This window comes from Paramisgurnus dabryanus, chromosome 4 (genome assembly GCF_030506205.2).
Source record: "Paramisgurnus dabryanus chromosome 4, PD_genome_1.1, whole genome shotgun sequence".
Classification (NCBI taxonomy): Eukaryota; Metazoa; Chordata; class Actinopteri; order Cypriniformes; family Cobitidae; genus Paramisgurnus; species Paramisgurnus dabryanus.
In genome coordinates, this window is record NC_133340.1 from 4880041 (window position 1) to 4906418 (window position 26378).

At 47.7% G+C, this 26378-nt stretch overlaps 1 protein-coding gene across 1 annotated transcript in view; it reads left to right on the forward strand.

Annotated features, from left to right (window-relative positions):
- The window catches only part of LOC135746690 (uncharacterized), a 46641-nt gene that overhangs the window by 8106 nt on the left and 12157 nt on the right, over positions 1–26378 (forward strand). Inside the window, exons 2-4 of the mRNA XM_065265346.2 lie at positions 21120–21354; positions 22868–23970; positions 24013–24901. Coding sequence (XP_065121418.2) covers positions 21120–21354; positions 22868–23970; positions 24013–24901 — 2227 coding nt within the window. The remainder of the gene's footprint in view (positions 1–21119; positions 21355–22867; positions 23971–24012; positions 24902–26378) is intronic.

Below are 26378 nucleotides of genomic sequence, written 5' to 3' on the forward strand. Positions count from 1 at the left end.
GCTTTAACCACAACAACTGCTGCTCCAACAACCACAACTGCTGCTCCAACAACCACAACTGCTGCTCCAACAACCACAACTGTTGCTCCAACGACCACAACAGTTCCTCCAACAACTACCACAGTTGCTCCAAAAACCACAACAGTTCCTCCAACGACCACAACAGTTCCTCCAACAACTACCACAGTTGCTCTAACAACCACAACTATTGCTACAACGACCACAACACTTCTTCCAACAACTACCACAGTTGCTCCAACGACCACAACAGTTCCTCCAACGACCACAACAGTTCCTCCAACAACTACCACAGTTGCTCCAACAACCACAACTGTTGCTCCAACGACCACAACAGTTCCTCCAACAACTACCACAGTTGCTCCAACAACCGCAACTGTTGCTCCAACAACCACAACTGTTGCTCCAACCACCACAACAGTTCCTCCAACAACTACCAAAGTTGCTCCAACAACCAAAAATACTGCTCCAACGACCACAACAATTCTTCCAACAACTACCACAGTTGCTCCAACAACCACAACTGTTGCTCCAACGACCACGACAGTTCCTCCAACAACTACCACAGTTGCTCCAACAACCACAACTGTTGCTCCAACGACCACAACAGTTCCTCCAACAACTACCACAGTTGCTCCAACAACCACAACTGTTGCTCCAATGACCACAACAGTTCCTCCAACAACTACCACAGTTGCTCCAACCACCACAACTGTTGCTCCAACCACAACTGATGCTTTAACCACAACAACTGCTGCTCCAACAACCACAACTGTTGCTCCAACGACCACAGCAGTTCCTCCAACAACTACCACAATTGCTCCTACAACCACAACAGTTCCTCCAAAGACCACAACAGTTCCTCCAACAACTACCACAGTTGCTCTAACAACCACCACTATTGCTCCAACGACCACAACAATTCTTCCAACAACTACCACAGTTGCTCCAACAACCACAACTGTTGCTCCAACGACCACAACAGTTCCTCCAACAACTACCACAGTTGCTCCAACAACCACAACTGTTGCTCCAACGACCACAACAGTTCCTCCAACAACTACCACAGTTGCTACAACAACCAAAACTGTTGCTACAATGACCACAACTGTTCCTCCAACAGCTACCAAAGTTGCTCCAACAACCACAACTGTTGCTCCAACCACAACAACTGCTGCTCCAACAACCTCAACTGCTGCTCCACCAACCACAACAGTTCTTCCAACAACTACCACAGTTGCTCCAACAACCACAACTGTTGCTCCAACAACCACAACAGTTCCTCCAACAATTACCACTGTTGGTCCAACAACCACAAATACTCCTTTAACGACCACAACAATTCTTCCAACAACTACCACAGTTCCTCCAACAACCACAACTGTTGCTCCAACGACCACAACTGTTCCTCCAACAACTACCACAGTTGCTCCAACCACCACAACAGTTCCTCCAACAACCACAAATACTGCTCCAACGACCACAACAATTCTTCCAACAACTACCACAGTTGCTCCAACAACCACAACTGTTGCTCCAACGACCACAACAGTTCATCCAACAACTACCACAGTTGCTCCAACCACCACAACTGTTGCTCCAACCACCACAACAGTTCCTCCAACAACTACCACTGTTGCTCCAACAACCACAAATACTGCTCCAACGACCACAACAATTCTTCCAACAACTACCACAGTTGCTCCAACAACCACAACTGTTGCTCCAATGACCACAACAGTTCCTCCAACAACTACCACAGTTGCTCCAACCACCACAACTGTTGCTCCAACCACAACTGATGCTTTAACCACAACAACTGCTGCTCCAACAACCACCACTGCTGCTCCTACAACCACAACTGTTGCTCCAACGACCACAACAGTTCCTCCAACAACTACCACAGTTGCTCCAACAACCACAACTGTTGCTCCAACAACCACAACTGTTGCTCCATCAACCACAACTGTTGCTCCAACCACCACAAATACTGCTCCAACGACCACAACAATTCTTCCAACAACTACCACAGTTGCTCCAACAACCACAACTGTTGCTCCAACGACCACAACAGTTCCTCCAACAACTACCACAGTTGCTCCAACAACCACAACTATTGCTCCAACGATCACAACAGTTCCTCCAACAACCACCACAGTTGCTCCAACAACCACAACTGTTGCTCCAATGACCACAACAGTTCCTCCAACAACTACCACAGTTGCTCCAACCACCACAACTGTTGCTCCAACCACAACTGATGCTTTAACCACAACAACTGCTGCTCCAACAACCACAACTGCTGCTCCAACAACCACAACTGTTGCTCCAACGACCACAACAGTTCCTCCAACAACTACCACAGTTGCTCCAAAAACCACAACAGTTCCTCCAACGACCACAACAGTTCCTCCAACAACTACCACAGTTGCTCTAACAACCACAACTATTGCTACAACGACCACAACACTTCTTCCAACAACTACCACAGTTGCTTCAACAACCACAACAGTTCCTCCAACGACCACAACAGTTCCTCCAACAACTACCACAGTTGCTCCAACAACCACAACTGTTGCTCCAACGACCACAACAGTTCCTCCAACAACTACCACAGTTGCTCCAACAACCGCAACTGTTGCTCCAACAACCACAACTGTTGCTCCAACCACCACAACAGTTCCTCCAACAACTACCACTGTTGCTCCAACAACCAAAAATACTGCTCCAACGACCACAACAATTCTTCCAACAACTACCACAGTTGCTCCAACAACCACAACTGTTGCTCCAACGACCACGACAGTTCCTCCAACAACTACCACAGTTGCTCCAACAACCACAACTGTTGCTCCAACGACCACAACAGTTCCTCCAACAACTACCACAGTTGCTCCAACAACCACAACTGTTGCTCCAATGACCACAACAGTTCCTCCAACAACTACCACAGTTGCTCCAACCACCACAACTGTTGCTCCAACCACAACTGATGCTTTAACCACAACAACTGCTGCTCCAACAACCACAACTGTTGCTCCAACGACCACAGCAGTTCTTCCAACAACTACCACAGTTGCTCCTACAACCACAACAGTTCCTCCAAAGACCACAACAGTTCCTCCAACAACTACCACAGTTGCTCTAACAACCACCACTATTGCTCCAACGACCACAACAATTCTTCCAACAACTACCACAGTTGCTCCAACAACCACAACTGTTGCTCCAACGACCACAACAGTTCCTCCAACAACTACCACAGTTGCTACAACAACCAAAACTGTTGCTACAATGACCACAACTGTTCCTCCAACAGCTACCAAAGTTGCTCCAACAACCACAACTGTTGCTCCAACCACAACAACTGCTGCTCCAACAACCTCAACTGCTGCTCCACCAACCACAACAGTTCTTCCAACAACTACCACAGTTGCTCCAACAACCACAACTGTTGCTCCAACAACCACAACAGTTCCTCCAACAATTACCACTGTTGGTCCAACAACCACAATTACTCCTTTAACGACCACAACAATTCTTCCAACAACTACCACAGTTCCTCCAACAACCACAACTGTTGCTCCAACGACCACAACTGTTCCTCCAACAACTACCACAGTTGCTCCAACAACCACAGCTGTTGCTCCAACCACAACAACTGCTGCTCCAACAACCACAACAGTTGCTCCAACAACCACAACTGTTGCTCCTACGACCACAAGAGTTCCTCCAACGACTACCACAGTTGCTCCAACAACCACAACTGTTGCTTCAACGACCACAACAGTTCCTCCAACAACTACCAAAGTTGCTCCAACAACCACAACTGTTGCTCCAACATCCACAACAGTTCCTCCAACAAGTACCACAGTTGCTCCAACCACCACAACTGTTGCTCCAACCACAACTGATGTTTTAACCACAACAACTGCTGCTCCAACAACCACAACTGCTGCTCCAACAACCACAACGGTTGCTCCAACGACCACAACAGTTCCTCCAACAACTACCACAGTTGCTCCAACAACCACAACAATTCCTCCAACGACCACAACAGTTCCTCCAACAACTACCACAGTTGCTCTAACAACCACAACTATTGCTACAACGACCACAACAATTCTTCCAACAACTACCACAGTTGCTCCAACAACCACAACTTTTGCTCCAACGACCACAACAGTTCCTCCAACAACTACCACAGTTGCTCCAACAACCACAACATTTGCTCCAATGACCACAACAGTTCCTCCAACAACTACCACAGTTGCTCCAACAACCGCAACTGTTGCTCCAACAACCACAACTGTTGCTCCAACCACCACAACAGTTCCTCCAACAACTACCACTGTTGCTCCAACAACCACAAATACTGCTCCAACGACCACAACAATTCTTCCAACAACTACCACAGTTGCTCCAACAACCACAACTGTTGCTCCAACGACCACAACAGTTCCTCCAACAACTACCACAGTTGCTCCAACAACCACAACTGTTGCTCCAACGACCACAACAGTTCCTCCAACAACTACCACAGTTGCTCCAACAACCACAACTGTTGCTCCAATGACCACAACAGTTCCTCCAACAACTACCACAGTTGCTCCAACCACCACAACTGTTGCTCCAACCACAACTGATGCTTTAACCACAACAACTGCTGCTCCAACAACCACAACTGCTGCTCCAACAACCACAACTGTTGCTCCAACGACCACAGCAGTTCCTCCAACAACTACCACAGTTGCTCCTACAACCACAACTGTTGCTCCAACGACCATAACAGTTCCTCCAACAACTACCACAGTTGCTCCAACAACCACAACTGTTGCTCCAACGACCACAACAGTTCCTCCAACAACTACCAAAGTTGCTCCAACAACCACAACTGTTGCTCCAACCACCACAACAGTTCCTCCAACAACTACCACTGTTGCTCCAACAACCACAAATACTGCTCCAACGACCACAACAGTTCCTCCAACAACTACCACAGTTGCTCCAACAACCACAACTGTTGCTCCAATGACCACAACAGTTCCTCCAACAACTACCACAGTTGCTCCAACAACCACAACTGTTGCTCCAACCACAACAACTGCTGCTCCAACAACCACAACTGCTGCTCCAACAACCACAACTGCTTCTCCAACGACCACAACAGTTCTTCCAACAACTACCACAGTTGCTCCAACAACCACAACTGTTGCTCCAACGACCACAACAGTTCCTCCAACAACTACCACAGTTGCTCCAACAACCACAACTGTTGCTCCAATGACCACAACAGTTCCTCCAACAACTACCACAGTTGCTCCAACCACCACAACTGTTGCTCCAACCACAACCGTTCCTCCAACGACCACAACAGTTCCTCCAACAACTACCACAGTTGCTCTAACAACCATAACTATTGCTCCAACGACCACAACAATTCTTCCAACAACTACCACAGTTGCTCCAACAACCACAACTGTTGCTCCAACGACCACAACAGTTCCTCCAAAAACTACCACAGTTGCTCCAACAACCACAACTGTTGCTCCAACGACCACAACAGTTCCTCCAACAACTACCACAGTTCCTCCAACAACTACCACAGTTGCTACAACAACCAAAACTGTTGCTCCAATGACCACAACTGTTCCTCCAACAGCTAACAAAGTTGCTCCAACAACCACAACTGTTGCTCCAACCACAACAACTGCTGCTCCAACAACCTCAACAGCTGCTCCAAAAACCACAACAGTTCTTCCAACAACTACCACAGTTGCTCCAACAACCACAACTGTTGCTCCAACAACCACAACAGTTCCTCCAACAACTACCACTGTTGGTCCAACAACCACAAATACTGCTCCAACGACCACAACAGTTCTTCCAACAACTACCACAGTTGCTCCAACAACCACAACTGTTGCTCCAACAACCACAACTGTTGCTCCATCAACCACAACTGTTGCTCCAACCACCACAACAGTTCCTCCAACAACTACCACTGTTGCTCCAACAACCACAAATACTGCTCCAACGACCACAACAATTCTTCCAACAACTACCACAGTTGCTCCAACAACCACAACTGTTGCTCCAACGACCACAACAGTTCCTCCAACAACTACCACAGTTGCTCCAACAACCACAACTGTTGCTCCAATGACCACAACAGTTCCTCCAACAACTACCACAGTTGCTCCAACCACCACAACTGTTGCTCCAACCACAACCGTTCCTCCAACGACCACAACAGTTCCTCCAACAACTACCACAGTTGCTCTAACAACCATAACTATTGCTCCAACGACCACAACAATTCTTCCAACAACTACCACAGTTGCTCCAACAACCACAACTGTTGCTCCAACGACCACAACAGTTCCTCCAAAAACTACCACAGTTGCTCCAACAACCACAACTGTTGCTCCAACGACCACAACAGTTCCTCCAACAACTACCACAGTTCCTCCAACAACTACCACAGTTGCTACAACAACCAAAACTGTTGCTCCAATGACCACAACTGTTCCTCCAACAGCTAACAAAGTTGCTCCAACAACCACAACTGTTGCTCCAACCACAACAACTGCTGCTCCAACAACCTCAACAGCTGCTCCAAAAACCACAACAGTTCTTCCAACAACTACCACAGTTGCTCCAACAACCACAACTGTTGCTCCAACAACCACAACAGTTCCTCCAACAACTACCACTGTTGGTCCAACAACCACAAATACTGCTCCAACGACCACAACAGTTCTTCCAACAACTACCACAGTTGCTCCAACAACCACAACTGTTGCTCCAACAACCACAACTGTTGCTCCATCAACCACAACTGTTGCTCCAACCACCACAACAGTTCCTCCAACAACTACCACTGTTGCTCCAACAACCACAAATACTGCTCCAACGACCACAACAATTCTTCCAACAACTACCACAGTTGCTCCAACAACCACAACTGTTGCTCCAACGACCACAACAGTTCATCCAACAACTACCACAGTTGCTCCAACCACCACAACTGTTGCTCCAACCACCACAACAGTTCCTCCAACAACTACCACTGTTGCTCCAACAACCACAAATACTGCTCCAACGACCACAACAATTCTTCCAACAACTACCACAGTTGCTCCAACAACCACAACTGTTGCTCCAATGACCACAACAGTTCCTCCAACAACTACCACAGTTGCTCCAACCACCACAACTGTTGCTCCAACCACAACTGATGCTTTAACCACAACAACTGCTGCTCCAACAACCACAACTGTTGCTCCAACGACCACAGCAGTTCCTCCAACAACTACCACAGTTGCTCCAACAACCACAACTGTTGCTCCAACGACCACAGCAGTTCCTCCAACAACTACCACAGTTGCTCCAACAACCACAACTGTTGCTCCAACAACCACAACTGTTGCTCCATCAACCACAACTGTTGCTCCAACCACCACAACAGTTCCTCCAACAACTACCACTGTTGCTCCAACAACCACAAATACTGCTCCAACGACCACAACAATTCTTCCAACAACTACCACAGTTGCTCCAACAACCACAACTGTTGCTCCAACGACCACAACAGTTCCTCCAACAACTACCACAGTTGCTCCAACAACCACAACTATTGCTCCAACGATCACAACAGTTCCTCCAACAACTACCACAGTTGCTCCAACAACCACAACTGTTGCTCCAATGACCACAACAGTTCCTCCAACAACTACCACAGTTGCTCCAACCACCACAACTGTTGCTCCAACCACAACTGATGCTTTAACCACAACAACTGCTGCTCCAACAACCACAACTGCTGCTCCAACAACCACAACTGTTGCTCCAACGACCACAACAGTTCCTAAAACAACTACCACAGTTGCTCCAAAAACCACAACAGTTCCTCCAACGACCACAACAGTTCCTCCAACAACTACCACAGTTGCTCTAACAACCACAACTATTGCTACAACGACCACAACACTTCTTCCAACAACTACCACAGTTGCTCCAACCACCACAACTGTTGCTCCAACGACCACAACAGTTCCTCCAACAACTACCACAGTTGCTCCAACAACCACAACTGTTGCTCCAACGACCACAACAGTTCCTCCAACAACTACCACAGTTGCTCCAACAACCGCAACTGTTGCTCCAACAACCACAACTGTTGCTCCAACCACCACAACAGTTCCTCCAACAACTACCACTGTTGCTCCAACAACCAAAAATACTGCTCCAACGACCACAACAATTCTTCCAACAACTACCACAGTTGCTCCAACAACCACAACTGTTGCTCCAACGACCACAACAGTTCCTCCAACAACTACCACAGTTGCTCCAACAACCACAACTGTTGCTCCAACGACCACAACAGTTCCTCCAACAACTACCACAGTTGCTCCAACAACCACAACTGTTGCTCCAATGACCACAACAGTTCCTCCAACAACTACCACAGTTGCTCCAACCACCACAACTGTTGCTCCAACCACAACTGATGCTTTAACCACAACAACTGCTGCTCCAACAACCACAACTGTTGCTCCAACGACCACAGCAGTTCCTCCAACAACTACCACAGTTGCTCCTACAACCACAACTTTTCCTCCAAAGACCACAACAGTTCCTCCAACAACTACCACAGTTGCTCTAACAACCACCACTATTGCTCCAACGACCACAACAATTCTTCCAACAACTACCACAGTTGCTCCAACAACCACAACTGTTGCTCCAACGACCACAACAGTTCCTCCAACAACTACCACAGTTGCTCCAACAACCACAACTGTTGCTCCAACGACCACAGCAGTTCCTCCAACAACTACCACAGTTGCTACAACAACCAAAACTGTTGCTACAATGACCACAACTGTTCCTCCAACAGCTACCAAAGTTGCTCCAACAACCACAACTGTTGCTCCAACCACAACAACTGCTGCTCCAACAACCTCAACTGCTGCTCCACCAACCACAACAGTTCTTCCAACAACTACCACAGTTGCTCCAACAACCACAAATACTGCTCCAACGACCACAACAATTCTTCCAACAACTACCACAGTTGCTCCAACAACCACAACTGTTGCTCCAACGACCACAACAGTTCCTCCAACAACTACCACAGTTGCTCCAACAACCACAACTGTTGCTCCAACGACCACAACAGTTCCTCCAACAACTACCACAGTTGCTCCAACAACCACAACTGTTGCTCCAATGACCACAACAGTTCCTCCAACAACTACCACAGTTGCTCCAACCACCACAACTGTTGCTCCAACCACAACTGATGCTTTAACCACAACAACTGCTGCTCCAACAACCACAACTGCTGCTCCAACAACCACAACTGTTGCTCCAACGACCACAGCAGTTCCTCCAACAACTACCACAGTTGCTCCTACAACCACAACTGTTGCTCTAACGACCACAACAGTTCCTCCAACAACTACCACAGTTGCTCCAACAACCACAACTGTTGCTCCAACGACCACAACAGTTCCTCCAACAACTACCAAAGTTGCTCCAACAACCACAACTGTTGCTCCAACCACCACAACAGTTCCTCCAACAACTACGACAGTTGCTCCAACAACCACAACTGTTGCTCCAACAACCACAACAGTTCCTCCAACAACTACCACTGTTGGTCCAACAACCACAAATACTGCTCCAACGACCACAACAGTTCTTCCAACAACTACCACAGTTGCTCCAACAACCACAACTGTTGCTCCAACAACCACAACAGTTCCTCCAACAACTACCACTTTTGGTCCAACAACCACAAATACTGCTCCAACGACCACAACAATTCTTCCAACAACTACCACAGTTGCTCCAACAACCACAACTGTTGCTCCAACGACCACAACAGTTCCTCCAACAACTAACACAGTTGCTCCAACAACCACAACTGTTGCTCCAACCACAACAACTGCTGCTCCAACAACCACAACAGTTGCTCCAACAACCACAACTGTTGCTCCTAAGACCACAAGAGTTCCTCCAACGACTACCACAGTTGCTCCAACAACCACAACTGTTGATTCAACGACCACAACAGTTCCTCCAACAACTACCAAAGTTGCTCCAACAACCACAACATTTGCTCCAACGACCACAACAGTTCCTCCAACAACTACCACAGTTGCTCCAACAACCGCAACTGTTGCTCCAACAACCACAACTGTTGCTCCAACCACCACAACAGTTTCTCCAACAACTACCACTGTTGCTCCAACAACCACAAATACTGCTCCAACGACCACAACAATTCTTCCAACAACTACCACAGTTGCTCCAACAACCACAACTGTTGCTCCAACGACCACAACAGTTCCTCCAACAACTACCACAGTTGCTCTAACAACCACAACTGTTGCTCCAACGACCACAACAGTTCCTCCAACAACTACCACAGTTGCTCCAACAACCACAACTGTTGCTCCAATGACCACAACAGTTCCTCCAACAACTACCACAGTTGCTCCAACCACCACAACTGTTGCTCCAACCACAACTGATGCTTTAACCACAACAACTGCTGCTCCAACAACCACAACTGCTGCTCCAACAACCACAACAGTTCCTCCAACAACTACCAAAGTTGCTCCAACAACCACAACATTTGCTCCAACGACCACAACAGTTCCTCCAACAACTACCACAGTTGCTCCAACAACCGCAACTGTTGCTCCAACAACCACAACTGTTGCTCCAACCACCACAACAGTTCCTCCAACAACTACCACTGTTGCTCCAACAACCACAAATACTGCTCCAACGACCACAACAATTCTTCCAACAACTACCACAGTTGCTCCAACAACCACAACTGTTGCTCCAACGACCACAACAGTTCCTCCAACAACTACCACAGTTGCTCCAACAACCACAACTGTTGCTCCAACGACCACAACAGTTCCTCCAACAACTACCACAGTTGCTCCAACAACCACAACTGTTGCTCCAATGACCACAACAGTTCCTCCAACAACTACCACAGTTGCTCCAACCACCACAACTGTTGCTCCAATGACCACAACAGTTCCTCCAACAACTACCACAGTTGCTCCAACCACCACAACTGTTGCTCCAACCACAACCGTTCCTCCAACGACCACAACAGTTCCTCCAACAACTACCACAGTTGCTCTAACAACCATAACTATTGCTCCAACGACCACAACAATTCTTCCAACAACTACCACAGTTGCTCCAACAACCACAACTGTTGCTCCAACGACCACAACAGTTCCTCCAAAAACTACCACAGTTGCTCCAACAACCACAACTGTTGCTCCAACGACCACAACAGTTCCTCTAACAACTACCACAGTTCCTCCAACAACTACCACAGTTGCTACAACAACCACAACTGTTGCTCCAACCACAACAACTGCTGCTCCAACAACCTCAACAGCTGCTCCAAAAACCACAACAGTTCTTCCAACAACTACCACAGTTGCTCCAACAACCAAAACTGTTGCTCCAACAACCACAACAGTTCCTCCAACAACTACCACTGTTGGTCCAACAACCACAAATACTGCTCCAACGACCACAACAATTCTTCCAACAACTACCACAGTTGCTCCAACAACCACAACTGTTGCTCCAACAACCACAACAGTTCCTCCAACAACTACCACAGTTGCTCCAACAACCACAACTGTTGCTCCAACCACAACAACTGCTGCTCCAACAACCACAACAGTTGCTCCAACAACCACAACTGTTGCTCCTAAGACCACAAGAGTTCCTCCAACGACTACCACAGTTGCTCCAACAACCACAACTGTTGATTCAACGACCACAACAGTTCCTCCAACAACTACCAAAGTTGCTCCAACAACCACAACTGCTGCCCCAACAACAACAACTGTTGCTCAAACCACCACAACAGTACCTCCAACAACTACCACAGTTGCTCCAACAACTACAACAGTTGCTCCAACAACCACAACTGTTGCTCCAACCACCACAACAGTTCCTCCAACAACTACCACAGTTGCTACAACAACCAAAACTGTTGCCCTAACGACCACAACTGTTCCTCCAACAACTAACACAGTTGCTCCAACAACCACAACTGTTGCTCCAATGACCACAACAGTTCCTCCAACGACTACCACAGTTCCTCCAACGACTACCACAGTTCCTCCAACGACTACCACAGTTGCTCCAACAACTACCACAGTTGCTCCAACAACCACAACTGTTGCTCCAACCACCACAACAGTTCCTCCAACAACTACCACAGTTGCTACAACAACCAAAACAGTTGCTCCAACGACGACAGCTGCAGCTCAAACGACCACAACTGTTGCTCCAACAACAACAACTGTAGCTTCAACAACAACAACTGCTGCTCCAACGACCACATCTGTTGCTCCAACAACCACAACAGTTCTCCCAAAGACAACCACAGTTGCTCCAACAACCACAACTGTTGCTTCAAAGACCACAACAGTTCCTCCAACAACTACCACAGTTGCTTCAACAACCACAAATGCTGCTCCAACGACCACAACTGTTGCTCCAACGACTACAACAGTTCCTCCAACAACTACCACAGTTGCTCCAACGACGACAGCTGCAGCTCAAACGACCACAACTGTTGCTCCAACAACAACAACTGTAGCTCCAACAACAACAACTGCTGCTCCAACAACCACAACTGCTGCTCCAACGACCACAACTGTTGCTCCAACGACCACAACTGTTGCTCCAACAACCACAACTGTTGCTTCAACGACCACAAAAGTTCCTCCAACAACTACCACAGTTGCTCCAACAACCACAAATGCTGCTCCAACGACCACAACTGTTGCTCCAACAACCACAACTGTTGCTCCAACGACTACAACAGTTCCTCCAACAACTACCACAGTTGCTCCAATGACGACAGCTGCAGCTCAAATGACCACAACTGTTGCTCCAAAAACGACAACTGCAGCTCCAACAACCACAACTGTTGCTCCAACGACCACAACAGTTCCTCCAACAACTACCACAGTTGCTCCAACGACCACAACAGTTCCTTCAACAACTAACACAGTTTCTCCAACAACCAAAACTGTTGCTCCAACCACCACAACAGTTCCTCCAACAACTACCGCAGTTGCTCTAACAACCACAACTGTTGCTCCAACGACCACAACAATTCTTCCAACAACTACCACAGTTGCTCCATCAACCACAACAATTCTTCCAACAACTACCACAGTTGCTCCATCAACCACAACTGTTGCTCCAACAACTACCACAGTTGGTCCAACGACCACAACTGCGGCTCAAATAACCACAACTGTTGCTCGAACGACCACAACAGTTCCTCCAACAACCACAACAGTTCTTCCAAAGACTACCACAGTTGTTCCAACAACCACAACTGTTGCTCCAACGAACACAACAGTTCCTCCAACAACTACCACAGTTGCTCCAACGACCACAACAGTTCCTTCAACAACTAACACAGTTTCTCCAACAACCAAAACTGTTGCTCCAACCACCACAACAGTTCCTCCAACAACTACCACAGTTGCTCCAACAACCACAACTGTTGCTCTAACAACCACCACAGTTGGTCCAACGACCACAACTGCGGCTCAAATAACCACAACTGTTGCTCGAACGACCACAACAGTTCCTCCAACAACTACCACAGTTGCTCTAACAACCACAAATGTTGCTCCAACGACCACAACAGTTGCTCCAACCACAACAACTGCTGCTCCAACAACCACAACTGCTGCTCCAAAGACCACAACTGTTTCTCCAACAACCACAACAGTTCTTCCAACGACAACCACAGTTGCTCTAACAACCACAACTGTTGCTCCAACGACCACAACAGTTGCTCCAACAACGACATCTGTGGCTCCAACAACAACAACTGCTGCTCCAACAACCACAACAGTTGCTTCAACGACCACAACAGTTCCTCCAACAACTACCACAGTTGCTCTAACAACCACAAATGTTGCTCCAACGACCACAACAGTTGCTCCAACCACAACAACTGCTGCTCCAACAACCACAACTGCTGCTCTAAAGACCACAACTGTTTCTCCAACAACCACAACAGTTCTTCCAACGACAACCACAGTTGCTCTAACAACCATAACTGTTGCTCCAACGACCACAACAGTTGCTCCAACGACGACATCTGTGGCTCCAACAACAACAACTGCTGCTCCAACAACCACAACAGTTGCTTTAACGACCACAACAGTTCCTCCAACAACTACCACAGTTGCTCCAACAACCACAAATGCTGCTCCAACGACCACAACTGTTGCTCCAACAACCACAACTGTTGCTCCAACGACTACAACACTTCCTCCAACATCTACCACAGTTGCTTCAATGACGACAACTGCGGCTCAAACAACCACAACTGTTGCTCCAAACACGACAACTGTAGCTCCAACAACCACAACTGCTGCTCCAACAACCACAACTGCTGCTCTTACGACCACAACTGTTGCTCCAACAACCACAACTGTTGCTCCAACGACCACAACAGTTCCTCCAACGACTACCACAGTTGCTCCAACGACAACATCTGCGCCTCCAACAACAACAACTGCTGGTCCAACAACCACAACTGTTGCTCCAACGACCACAACAGTTCCTCCAACGACTACCACAGTTGCTCCAACGACAACATCTGTGCCTCCAACAACAACAACTGCTGGTCCAACAACCACAACTGCTGCTTCAAGAACCACAACTGTTGTTCCAACCACAACAACTGCTGCCCCAACAACAACAACTGTTGCTCAAACCACCACAACAGTACCTCCAACAACTACCACAGTTGCTCCAACAACTACAACAGTTGCTCCAACAACCACAACTGTTGCTCCAACCACCACAACAGTTCCTCCAACAACTACCACAGTTGCTACAACAACCAAAACTGTTGCCCTAACGACCACAACTGTTCCTCCAACAACTAACACAGTTGCTCCAACAACCACAACTGTTGCTCCAATGACCACAACAGTTCCTCCAACGACTACCACAGTTCCTCCAACGACTACCACAGTTCCTCCAACGACTACCACAGTTGCTCCAACAACTACCACAGTTGCTCCAACAACCACAACTGTTGCTCCAACCACCACAACAGTTCCTCCAACAACTACCACAGTTGCTACAACAACCAAAACAGTTGCTCCAACGACGACAGCTGCAGCTCAAACGACCACAACTGTTGCTCCAACAACAACAACTGTAGCTTCAACAACAACAACTGCTGCTCCAACGACCACATCTGTTGCTCCAACAACCACAACAGTTCTCCCAAAGACAACCACAGTTGCTCCAACAACCACAACTGTTGCTTCAAAGACCACAACAGTTCCTCCAACAACTACCACAGTTGCTTCAACAACCACAAATGCTGCTCCAACGACCACAACTGTTGCTCCAACGACTACAACAGTTCCTCCAACAACTACCACAGTTGCTCCAACGACGACAGCTGCAGCTCAAACGACCACAACTGTTGCTCCAACAACAACAACTGTAGCTCCAACAACAACAACTGCTGCTCCAACAACCACAACTGCTGCTCCAACGACCACAACTGTTGCTCCAACGACCACAACTGTTGCTCCAACAACCACAACTGTTGCTTCAACGACCACAAAAGTTCCTCCAACAACTACCACAGTTGCTCCAACAACCACAAATGCTGCTCCAACGACCACAACTGTTGCTCCAACAACCACAACTGTTGCTCCAACGACTACAACAGTTCCTCCAACAACTACCACAGTTGCTCCAATGACGACAGCTGCAGCTCAAATGACCACAACTGTTGCTCCAAAAACGACAACTGCAGCTCCAACAACCACAACTGTTGCTCCAACGACCACAACAGTTCCTCCAACAACTACCACAGTTGCTCCAACGACCACAACAGTTCCTTCAACAACTAACACAGTTTCTCCAACAACCAAAACTGTTGCTCCAACCACCACAACAGTTCCTCCAACAACTACCGCAGTTGCTCTAACAACCACAACTGTTGCTCCAACGACCACAACAATTCTTCCAACAACTACCACAGTTGCTCCATCAACCACAACAATTCTTCCAACAACTACCACAGTTGCTCCATCAACCACAACTGTTGCTCCAACAACTACCACAGTTGGTCCAACGACCACAACTGCGGCTCAAATAACCACAACTGTTGCTCGAACGACCACAACAGTTCCTCCAACAACCACAACAGTTCTTCCAAAGACTACCACAGTTGTTCCAACAACCACAACTGTTGCTCCAACGAACACAACAGTTCCTCCAACAACTACCACAGTTGCTCCAACGACCACAACAGTTCCTTCAACAACTAACACAGTTTCTCCAACAACCAAAACTGTTGCTCCAACCACCACAACAGTTCCTCCAACAACTACCACAGTTGCTCCAACAACCACAACTGTTGCTCTAACAACCACCACAGTTGGTCCAACGACCACAACTGCGGCTCAAATAACCACAACTGTTGCTCGAACGACCACAACAGTTCCTCCAACAACTACCACAGTTGCTCTAACAACCACAAATGTTGCTCCAACGACCACAACAGTTGCTCCAACCACAACAACTGCTGCTCCAACAACCACAACTGCTGCTCCAAAGACCACAACTGTTTCTCCAACAACCACAACAGTTCTTCCAACGACAACCACAGTTGCTCTAACAACCACAACTGTTGCTCCAACGACCACAACAGTTGCTCCAACAACGACATCTGTGGCTCCAACAACAACAACTGCTGCTCCAACAACCACAACAGTTGCTTCAACGACCACAACAGTTCCTCCAACAACTACCACAGTTGCTCTAACAACCACAAATGTTGCTCCAACGACCACAACAGTTGCTCCAACCACAACAACTGCTGCTCCAACAACCACAACTGCTGCTCTAAAGACCACAACTGTTTCTCCAACAACCACAACAGTTCTTCCAACGACAACCACAGTTGCTCTAACAACCATAACTGTTGCTCCAACGACCACAACAGTTGCTCCAACGACGACATCTGTGGCTCCAACAACAACAACTGCTGCTCCAACAACCACAACAGTTGCTTTAACGACCACAACAGTTCCTCCAACAACTACCACAGTTGCTCCAACAACCACAAATGCTGCTCCAACGACCACAACTGTTGCTCCAACAACCACAACTGTTGCTCCAACGACTACAACAGTTCCTCCAACAACTACCACAATTGCTCCAATGACAACAGCTGCAGCTCAAACGACCACAACTGTTGCTCCAACAACTACCACAGTTGGTCCAACGACCACAACTGCGGCTCAAATAACCACAACTGTTGCTCGAACGACCACAACAGTTCCTCCAACAACCACAACAGTTCTTCCAAAGACTACCACGGTTGTTCCAACAACCACAACTGTTGCTCCAACGACTACAACAGTTCCTCCAACAACTACCACAATTGCTCCAACGACGACAGCTGCAGCTCAAACGACCACAACTGTTGCTTCAACAACGACAATTGTTGCTCAGAAAACAACAACTGCTGCTCCAACAACCACAACTGTTCCTCCAACGACCACATCTGTTTCTAGAACAACCACAACAGTTCTTCCAAAGACTACCACAGTTGCTCCAACAACCACAACTGTTGCTCAAACGAAAACAACAGTTCCTCCAACAACTACCACAGTTGCTCCAACAACCACAAATGTTGCTCCAACGACCACAACTGTTCCTCCAACAACTACCACAGTTGCTCCAACAACCACAACTGTTGCTCCAACAACTACCACAGTTGGTCCAACGACCACAACTGCGGCTCCAACCACGACAACTGTAGCTCAAACAACCACAACTGTTGCCCCAACGAGCACAACAGTTCCTCCAACAACTACCACAGTTGCTCCAACAACCACAACTGTTGTTCCAATGACCACAACAGTTCTTCCAACAACTACCGCAGTTGCTCTAACAACCACAACTGTTGCTCCAACGACCACAACAATTCTTCCAACAACTACCACAGTTGCTCCAACAACCACAACTGTTGCTCGAACAACCACAACAGTTCCTCTAACAATGTCCACAGTTGCTCCAACAACCACAACTGTTTCTCCAACCACAACAACTGCTGCTCCAACAACCACAACTGCTGCTCCAACGACCACAACTGTTGCTCCAAGAACCACAACAGTTCTTCCACCAACTACCACAGTGGCTCTAACAACCACAACTGTTGCTCCAACTACCACAACAGTTCCTCTAACGACTACCACATTTGCTCCAACAACCACAACTGTTGTTTCATTGACCACAACAATTCCTCTAACAACTACCACAGTTGCTCCAACGAAGACATCTGCGGCTCCAACAACAACAACTGCTGCTCCAACAACCACAACTGTTGCTCCAACAATCACAACTGTTGCTCCAACGACCACAACAGTTCCTCCAACAACTACCACAGTTGCTCCAACAACCACAACTGTTTCTCCAACAACCACAACAGCTCCTGCAACGACTACCACAGTTGCTCCAACAACCACAACTGTTGCTTCAACGACCACAACAGTTCCTCCAACAACTACCACAGTTGCTCCAACGACGACATCTGCGGCTCCAACAACAAAAACTGCTGCTTCAACAACCACAAATGCTGCTCCAACAACCACAAATGTTTCTCCAACGACCTCAACTGTTCCTCCAACAACTACCACAGTTGCTCCAACAACCACAACTGTTGCTCCAACAACTACCACAGTTGGTCTAACGACCACAACTGCGGTTCAAATAACCACAACTGTTGCTCCAACCACGACAACTGTAGCTCAAACAACCACAACTGTTGCCCCAACGAGCACAACAGTTCCTCCAACAACTACCACAGTTGCTCCAACAACCACTACTGTTGTTCCAACGACCACAACAGTTCATCCAACAACTACCACAGTTGCTCCAACAACCACAACTGTTGCTCGAACAACCACAACAGTTCCTCCAACAATGTCCACAGTTGCTCCAACAACCACAACTGTTTCTCCAACCACAACAACTGCTGCTCCAACAACCACAACTGCTGCTCCAATGACCACAACTGTTGCTCCAACAACCACAACAGTTCTTCCACCGACTACCACAGTGGCTCTAACAACCACAACTGTTGCTCCAACGACCAAGACAGTTCCTCTAACGACGACCACATTTGCTCCAACAACCACAACTGTTGCTTCAACAACCACAAAAGTTCCTCCAACATCCACCACAGTTGCTCCAACAACCACAAATGCTGCTCCAACGACCACAACTGTTGCTCCAACAACCACAACTGTTGCTCCAACGACTACAACAGTTCCTCCAAAAACTACCACAGTTGCTCCAATGACAACAGCTGCAGCTCAAACGACCACAACTGTTGCTCCAACAACTACCACAGTTGGTCCAACGACCACAACTGCGGCTGAAATAACCACACCTGTTTCTCCAACCATGACAACTGTAGCTCAAACAACCACAACTGTTGCCCCAACGAGCAGAACAATTCTTCCAACAACTACCACAGTTGCTCTAACAACCACAACTGTTTCTCCAACAACCACAACAGTTCCTCCAACGACTACCACAGTTGCTCCAACAACCACAACTGTTGCTTCAACGACCACAACAGTTCCTCCAACAACTACCACAGTTGCTCCAACGACGACATCTGCGGCTCCAACAACAACAACTGCTGCTTCAACAACCACAAATGCTGCTCCAACGACCACAACTGTTGCTCCAACGACCACAACAGTTCCTCCAACAACTACCACAGTTTCTCCAACGACGACAGCTGCAGCTCAAACGACCACAACTGTTGCTCCAACAATGACAACTGTAGCTCCAACCACAACAACTGCTACTCCAACAACCACAACTGCTGCTCCAACGACCACATCTGTTGCTCCAACAACCACAACAGTTCTTCCAAAGACTAACACAGTTGCTCCAACAACCACAACTGTTGCTCCAACCACAACAACTGCTGCTCCAACAACCACAACTGCTGCTCCAATGACCACAACTGTTGCTCCAACAACCACAACAGTTCTTCCAACGACTACCACAGTTGCTCCAGCAACCACAACTGCTGCTCCAACGACCACAACTGTTGCTCCAACAACCACAACAGTTCTTCCAACATCTACGACAGTTCCTTCAACAACCACAACTGTTGCTCTAACGACTACAACAATTCCTCCAACAACTACCACAGTTTCTCCAACGACGACAGCTGCTGCTCAAACAAACACAACTGTTGCCCCAACTACGACAACTGTAGCTCCAAAATCCACAACTGCTGCTCCAACGACGACAACTGCTGCTCCAACGACCACAACTTTTGCTCCAACAACCACAACTATTGCTCTAACAACGAAATCAGTTCCTCCAACGACTACCACAATTGCTCCAAAAACCACAACTGTTGCTTCAACCACCACAACAGTTCCTCCAACAACCATCACAGTTGCTCCAACAACCACCACAGTTGCTCCAATAACCACAACTGTTGCTCCAACGACCACAACAGTTACTCCAAAAACCACAACTGTTCCTCCAAAAACCACAACCGTTGCTCCAACGACCACAACAGTTCCTCCAACAACTATTACAGATGTTCCAACAACCACAACTGTCTCTCTCGCAACCACAACTGTTGCTCCAACGACTACAACAGTTCCTCCAACAACTACCACAGTTGCTCAAACTACCACAACAGTTCCCCCAACTACCACAACAGTTCCCCCAACAACCACAACAGTTGCTAAAACAACTACCATAGTTGGTCCAACAACCACACTTGCTGCTGCAACGACCACAACTGTTGCTCCAACAACCACAACTGTTGCTCCAACAACCACAACTGTTGCTCCAATGACCACAACTGCTGCTTCAACGACCACAACTGTTGCTTCAACAACTACCACAGTTGCTCCAACTACCACAACTGTTGCTCCAACGACTACAACAGTTCCTCCAACAACAACCACAGTTGCTCCAACTACCAGAACTGTGGCTCAAATGATCAAAACTGTTGCTCCAACTACGACAACTGTAGCTCCAACCACGACAACTGTAGCTCAAAAAACCACAACTGTAGCTTCAACGAGCACAACAGTTCCTCCAACAACTACCACATTTGCGCCAACATCCACAACTGTTGCTCCGACGACTACAATAGTTCCTCCAACAACCACCACAGTTGCTCCAAGGACCACAACTGCGGCTCCAACGACCACAACTGTTGCTCCAATAACTACCACAGTTGCTTCAACGACTACAACAGTTCCTCCAACAACAACCACAGTTGCTCCAACTACCAGAACTGCGGCTCAAATTATCAAAACTGTTGCTCCAACCACGACAACTGTAGCTCCAACCACGACAACTCTAGCTCCAACACCCACAACAGTTCCTTCAACAACTTCCACAGTTGCTCCAACAACCACAACTGTTCCTCCAAAAACCACAACCGTTGCTCCATCGACCACAACAGTTCCTCCAACAACTACCACAGGTGCTCCAACAACTACCACAGGTGCTCCAACAACCACAACTGTTGCTCCCACAACCACAACTGTTGCTCCAACGACTACAACAGTTCCCCCAACAACCACAACTGTTGCTGCAACGACAACAACTGCGGCTCAAACGACCACAACTGTTCCTCCCACAACTACCACAGTTGTTCCAACAACCACAACTGTTCCTCCAAAAACCACAACTGTTGCTCCAAAGACAACAACAGTTCTTTCAACAACTACCACAGTTGCTCCATCGACGACAACTGCTGCTCAAACAGCCACAAATGTTGCTCCAACCACGACAACTGTAGCTCCAACAACCACAACTGCTGCTCCAATGACCACAACTGCTACTCCGATGACAACAACTGTTGCTCCAACAACCACAACTGTTGCTCCAACAACCACTACAGTTCCTCCAACGACTACCAACGTCGCTCCAACAACCACAACTTTTGCTTCAACAACCACAAAAGTTCCTCCAACATCCACCACAGTTGCTCCAACCACCACAAATGCTGCTCCAACGACCACAACTGTTGCTCCAACAACCACAACTGTTGCTCCAACGACTACAACAGTTCCTCCAAAAACTACCACAGTTGCTCCAATGACAACAGCTGCAGCTCAAACGACCACAACTGTTGCTCCAACAACTACCAGAGTTGGTCCAACGACCACAACTGCGGCTGAAATAACCACAACTGTTTCTCCAACCATGACAACTGTAGCTCAAACAACCACAACTGTTGCCCCAACGAGCAGAACAATTCTTCCAACAACTACCACAGTTGCTCTAACAACCACAACTGTTTCTCCAACAACCACAACAGTTCCTCCAACGACTACCACAGTTGCTCCAACAACCACAACTGTTGCTTCAACGACCACAACAGTTCCTCCAACAACTACCACAGTTGCTCCAACGACGACATCTGCGGCTCCAACAACAACAACTGCTGCTTCAACAACCACAAATGCTGCTCCAACGACCACAACTGTTGCTCCAACGACCACAACAGTTCCTCCAACAACTACCACAGTTTCTCCAACGACGACAGCTGCAGCTCAAACGACCACAACTGTTGCTCCAACAATGACAACTGTAGCTCCAACCACAACAACTGCTACTCCAACAACTACAACAGTTCCTCCAACAACAACTACAGTTGCTCCAACTAACAGAACTGCGGCTCAAATTATCAAAACTCTTGCTCCAACCACAACTGTAGCTTCAATCACGACAACTGTAGCTCCAACGACCACAGCAGTTCCTCCAACAACTACCACAGTTGCTCCAACAACCACAACTGTTCCTCCATCAACCACAACTGCTGCTCCAACAACCACAACAGTTCCTCTAACAACTACCACAGTTGCTCCAACAACCACAACTGTTCCTCCAAAAACCACAACCGTTCCCCCAACAACCACAACTGTTGCTGCAACGACGACAACTACGGCTCAAACGACCACAACTGTTTCTCCAAAAACCACAACTATTGCTCCAACGACCACAACAGTTCCTCCAACAACTAACACAGTTCCTCTATCAACCACTACTGTTGCTCCAACGACTACAACATTTCTTCCAACAACTACCACAGTTGCTCCATCGACGACAACTGCTGCTCAAACAACCACAAATGTTGCTCCAACCACGACAACTGTAGCTCCAACAACCACAACTGTTGCTCCAATGACCACAACAGTTCCTTCAACAACTACCACAGTTGCTCCAACTACCACAACAGTTCCCTCAACAACCACAACAGTTGCTAAAACAACTTCCACAGTTGCTCCAATGACCACAATGGTTGCTCCAACGACCACAACTTCTGCTTCAACGACCACAACTTCTGCTTCAATGACCACAACTTCTGCTCCAACGACCACAACTGTTGCTCCAACAACCACAACAGTTCCTCCAACAACCACAACAGTTGCTAAAACAACTTCCACAGTTGCTCCAACGACCACAACTGTTGCTCCAACAACCACAACTGCTGCTTCAACGACCACAATTGCTGCTACAACGACCACAACTGTCGCTCCAACAACCACAACAGTTCCTCCAAGAACTACCACAGTTGCTCCAACAACCACAACTGTAGCCCCAACAATAACAACAGTTCCTCCAACAACTACCACAGTTGCTCCAACAACCACAAGTGTTCCTCTAACGACCACAACTGCTGCTCCAATGACCACAACACTTCCTCCAACAACCACAACTTTTGCTACTACGACCACAACTACTGCTCCAACAACCACAACTGTTGCTCAAACAACCACAGCTGTTGCTTCAACGACCACAACAGTTCCTCCAACAACTACCACAGTTGCTCCAAAAACCACAACTGTTGCTCCATCGCCCACAACTATTTCTCCAACAACTACCACAGTTGTTCCAACAACCACAACTGTTCCTCCAAAAACCACAACTATTGCTCCAACGACCACAACAGTTCCTCCAACAACTACCACAGTTCCTCCATTAACCACTACTGTTGCTCCAACGACTACAACAGTTCTTCCAACAACTACCACAGTTGCTCCATCGACGACAACTGCTGCTCAAACGACCTCAACTGTTGCTCCAAGAACCACAACTGCTGCTCAAAAGACAATAACTGTTGTTCCAACAACCACAACTGTTGGTCCAACGACCACAACTGTTAGTCCAACAACCAAAACTGTTGCTCCAACGACTACGACAGTTGCTCCAACGACCACAACTGCTGCTCAAAATACCACAACTGTTGCTCCAACCACCAACACTGTTGCTCCAACGACAACAACTGTTGCTCCAACAACCACAACTGTTGCTCCAACAACCACAACTGTTGCTCCAACGACTACCAGAGTTGCTCAAACGACAACAACTGTTCCTCCATCAACCACAACTGCTGCTCCAATGACCACAACAGTTCCTCCAACAACTACCACAGTTCCTCCATCAACCACTACTGTTGCTCCAACGACTACAACAGTTCCTCCAACAACAACCACAATTGCTCCAACAACCACAACTGTTGCTCAAACGACCACAACTGTTGCTCCAACGACCACAACTGTTGCTCCAAAGACCACATATGTTGCTTCAACGACCACAACTGTTGCTCGAACGACCACAACTGGTGCTCAAAAGACCACAACTGTTGTTCCAACCACCAACACTGTTGCTCCAAAGATGACAACTGTTGCTCCAACAACCACAACTGTTGCTGCAACTACCACAACCATTCCTCCAACAACCACAACAGGTCCTCCAACGACCACAACTGCTGCTCAAACAACCACAATAGTTCCTCCATCAACCACAACAGTTCCTCCAACAACCACAACAGTTGCTCAAACAACATCCACAGTTGCTCCAACAAAAACTGTTGCTCAAACGACCACAACTGTTGCTCCAACGACCACAACTGTTGCCCCAAAGACCACATATGTTGCTTCAACGACCACAACTGTTGCTCCAACGACCACAACTGCTGCTCAAAAGACCACAACTGTTGTTCCAACCACCAACACTGTTGCTCCAAAGACGATAACTGTTGCTCCAACAACCACAACCATTCCTCCAACAACCACAACAGGTCCTCCAAGAACCACAACTGCTGCTCAAAAGACCAAAACTGTTGTTCCAACAACCACAACTGTTGGTCCAACGACCACAACTGTTGGTCCAACGACCACAACTGTTGGTCCAACGACCACAACTGTTGGTCCAACGACCACAACTGTTGGTCCAACGACCACAACTGTTGGTCCAACGACCAAAACTGTTGCTCCAACGACTACGACAGTTGCTCCAATGACCACAACTGCTGCTCAAAATACCACAACTGTTGCTCCAACCACCAACACTGTTGCTCAAATGACAACAACTGTTTCTCCAACGACCACAACTGTTGCTAAAACAACCACAATAGTTCCTCCAACAACCACAACAATTCCTCCAACAACAACAACAGTTGCTCAAACAACCACCACAGTTTCTCCAACAACCACCACTGTTGCTCCAACGACCACAACTGTTGCTCCAACGACCACAACTGTTGCTCCAACGACTACCACAGTTGCTCCAACGACCAGAACTGCTGCTCAAAAGACAACAACTGTTTCTCCACCAACCACAACTGTTGCTCCAACGACCACAACTGTTGCTTCAGCGACTACCACAGTTGCTCAAACGACCTCAACTGTTGCTCCAAGAACCACAACTGCTGCTCAAAAGACCAAAACTGTTGTTCCAACAACCACAACTGTTGGTCCAACGACCACAACTGTTAGTCCAACAACCAAAACTGTTGCTCCAACGACTACGACAGTTGCTCCAACGACCACAACTGCTGCTCAAAATACCACAACTGTTGCTACAACCACCAACACTGTTGCTCCAACGACAACAACTGTTGCTCCAACAACCACAACTGTTGCTCCAACAACCACAACTGTTGCTCCAACGACTACCACAGTTGCTCAAACGACAACAACTGTTTCTCCAACGACCACAACTGTTGCTCAAACAACCACAATAGTTCATCCAACAACCACAACAATTCCTCCAACAACAACAACAGTGGCTCAAACAACCACCACAGTTGCTCCAACAACCACCACTGTTGCTCCAACGACCATAACTGTTTCTCCAACGACCACAACCGTTGCTCCAACGACCACAACTGTTGCTCCAACGACAACAACAGTTCTTCCAACAACCTCAACTGTTGCTCCAAC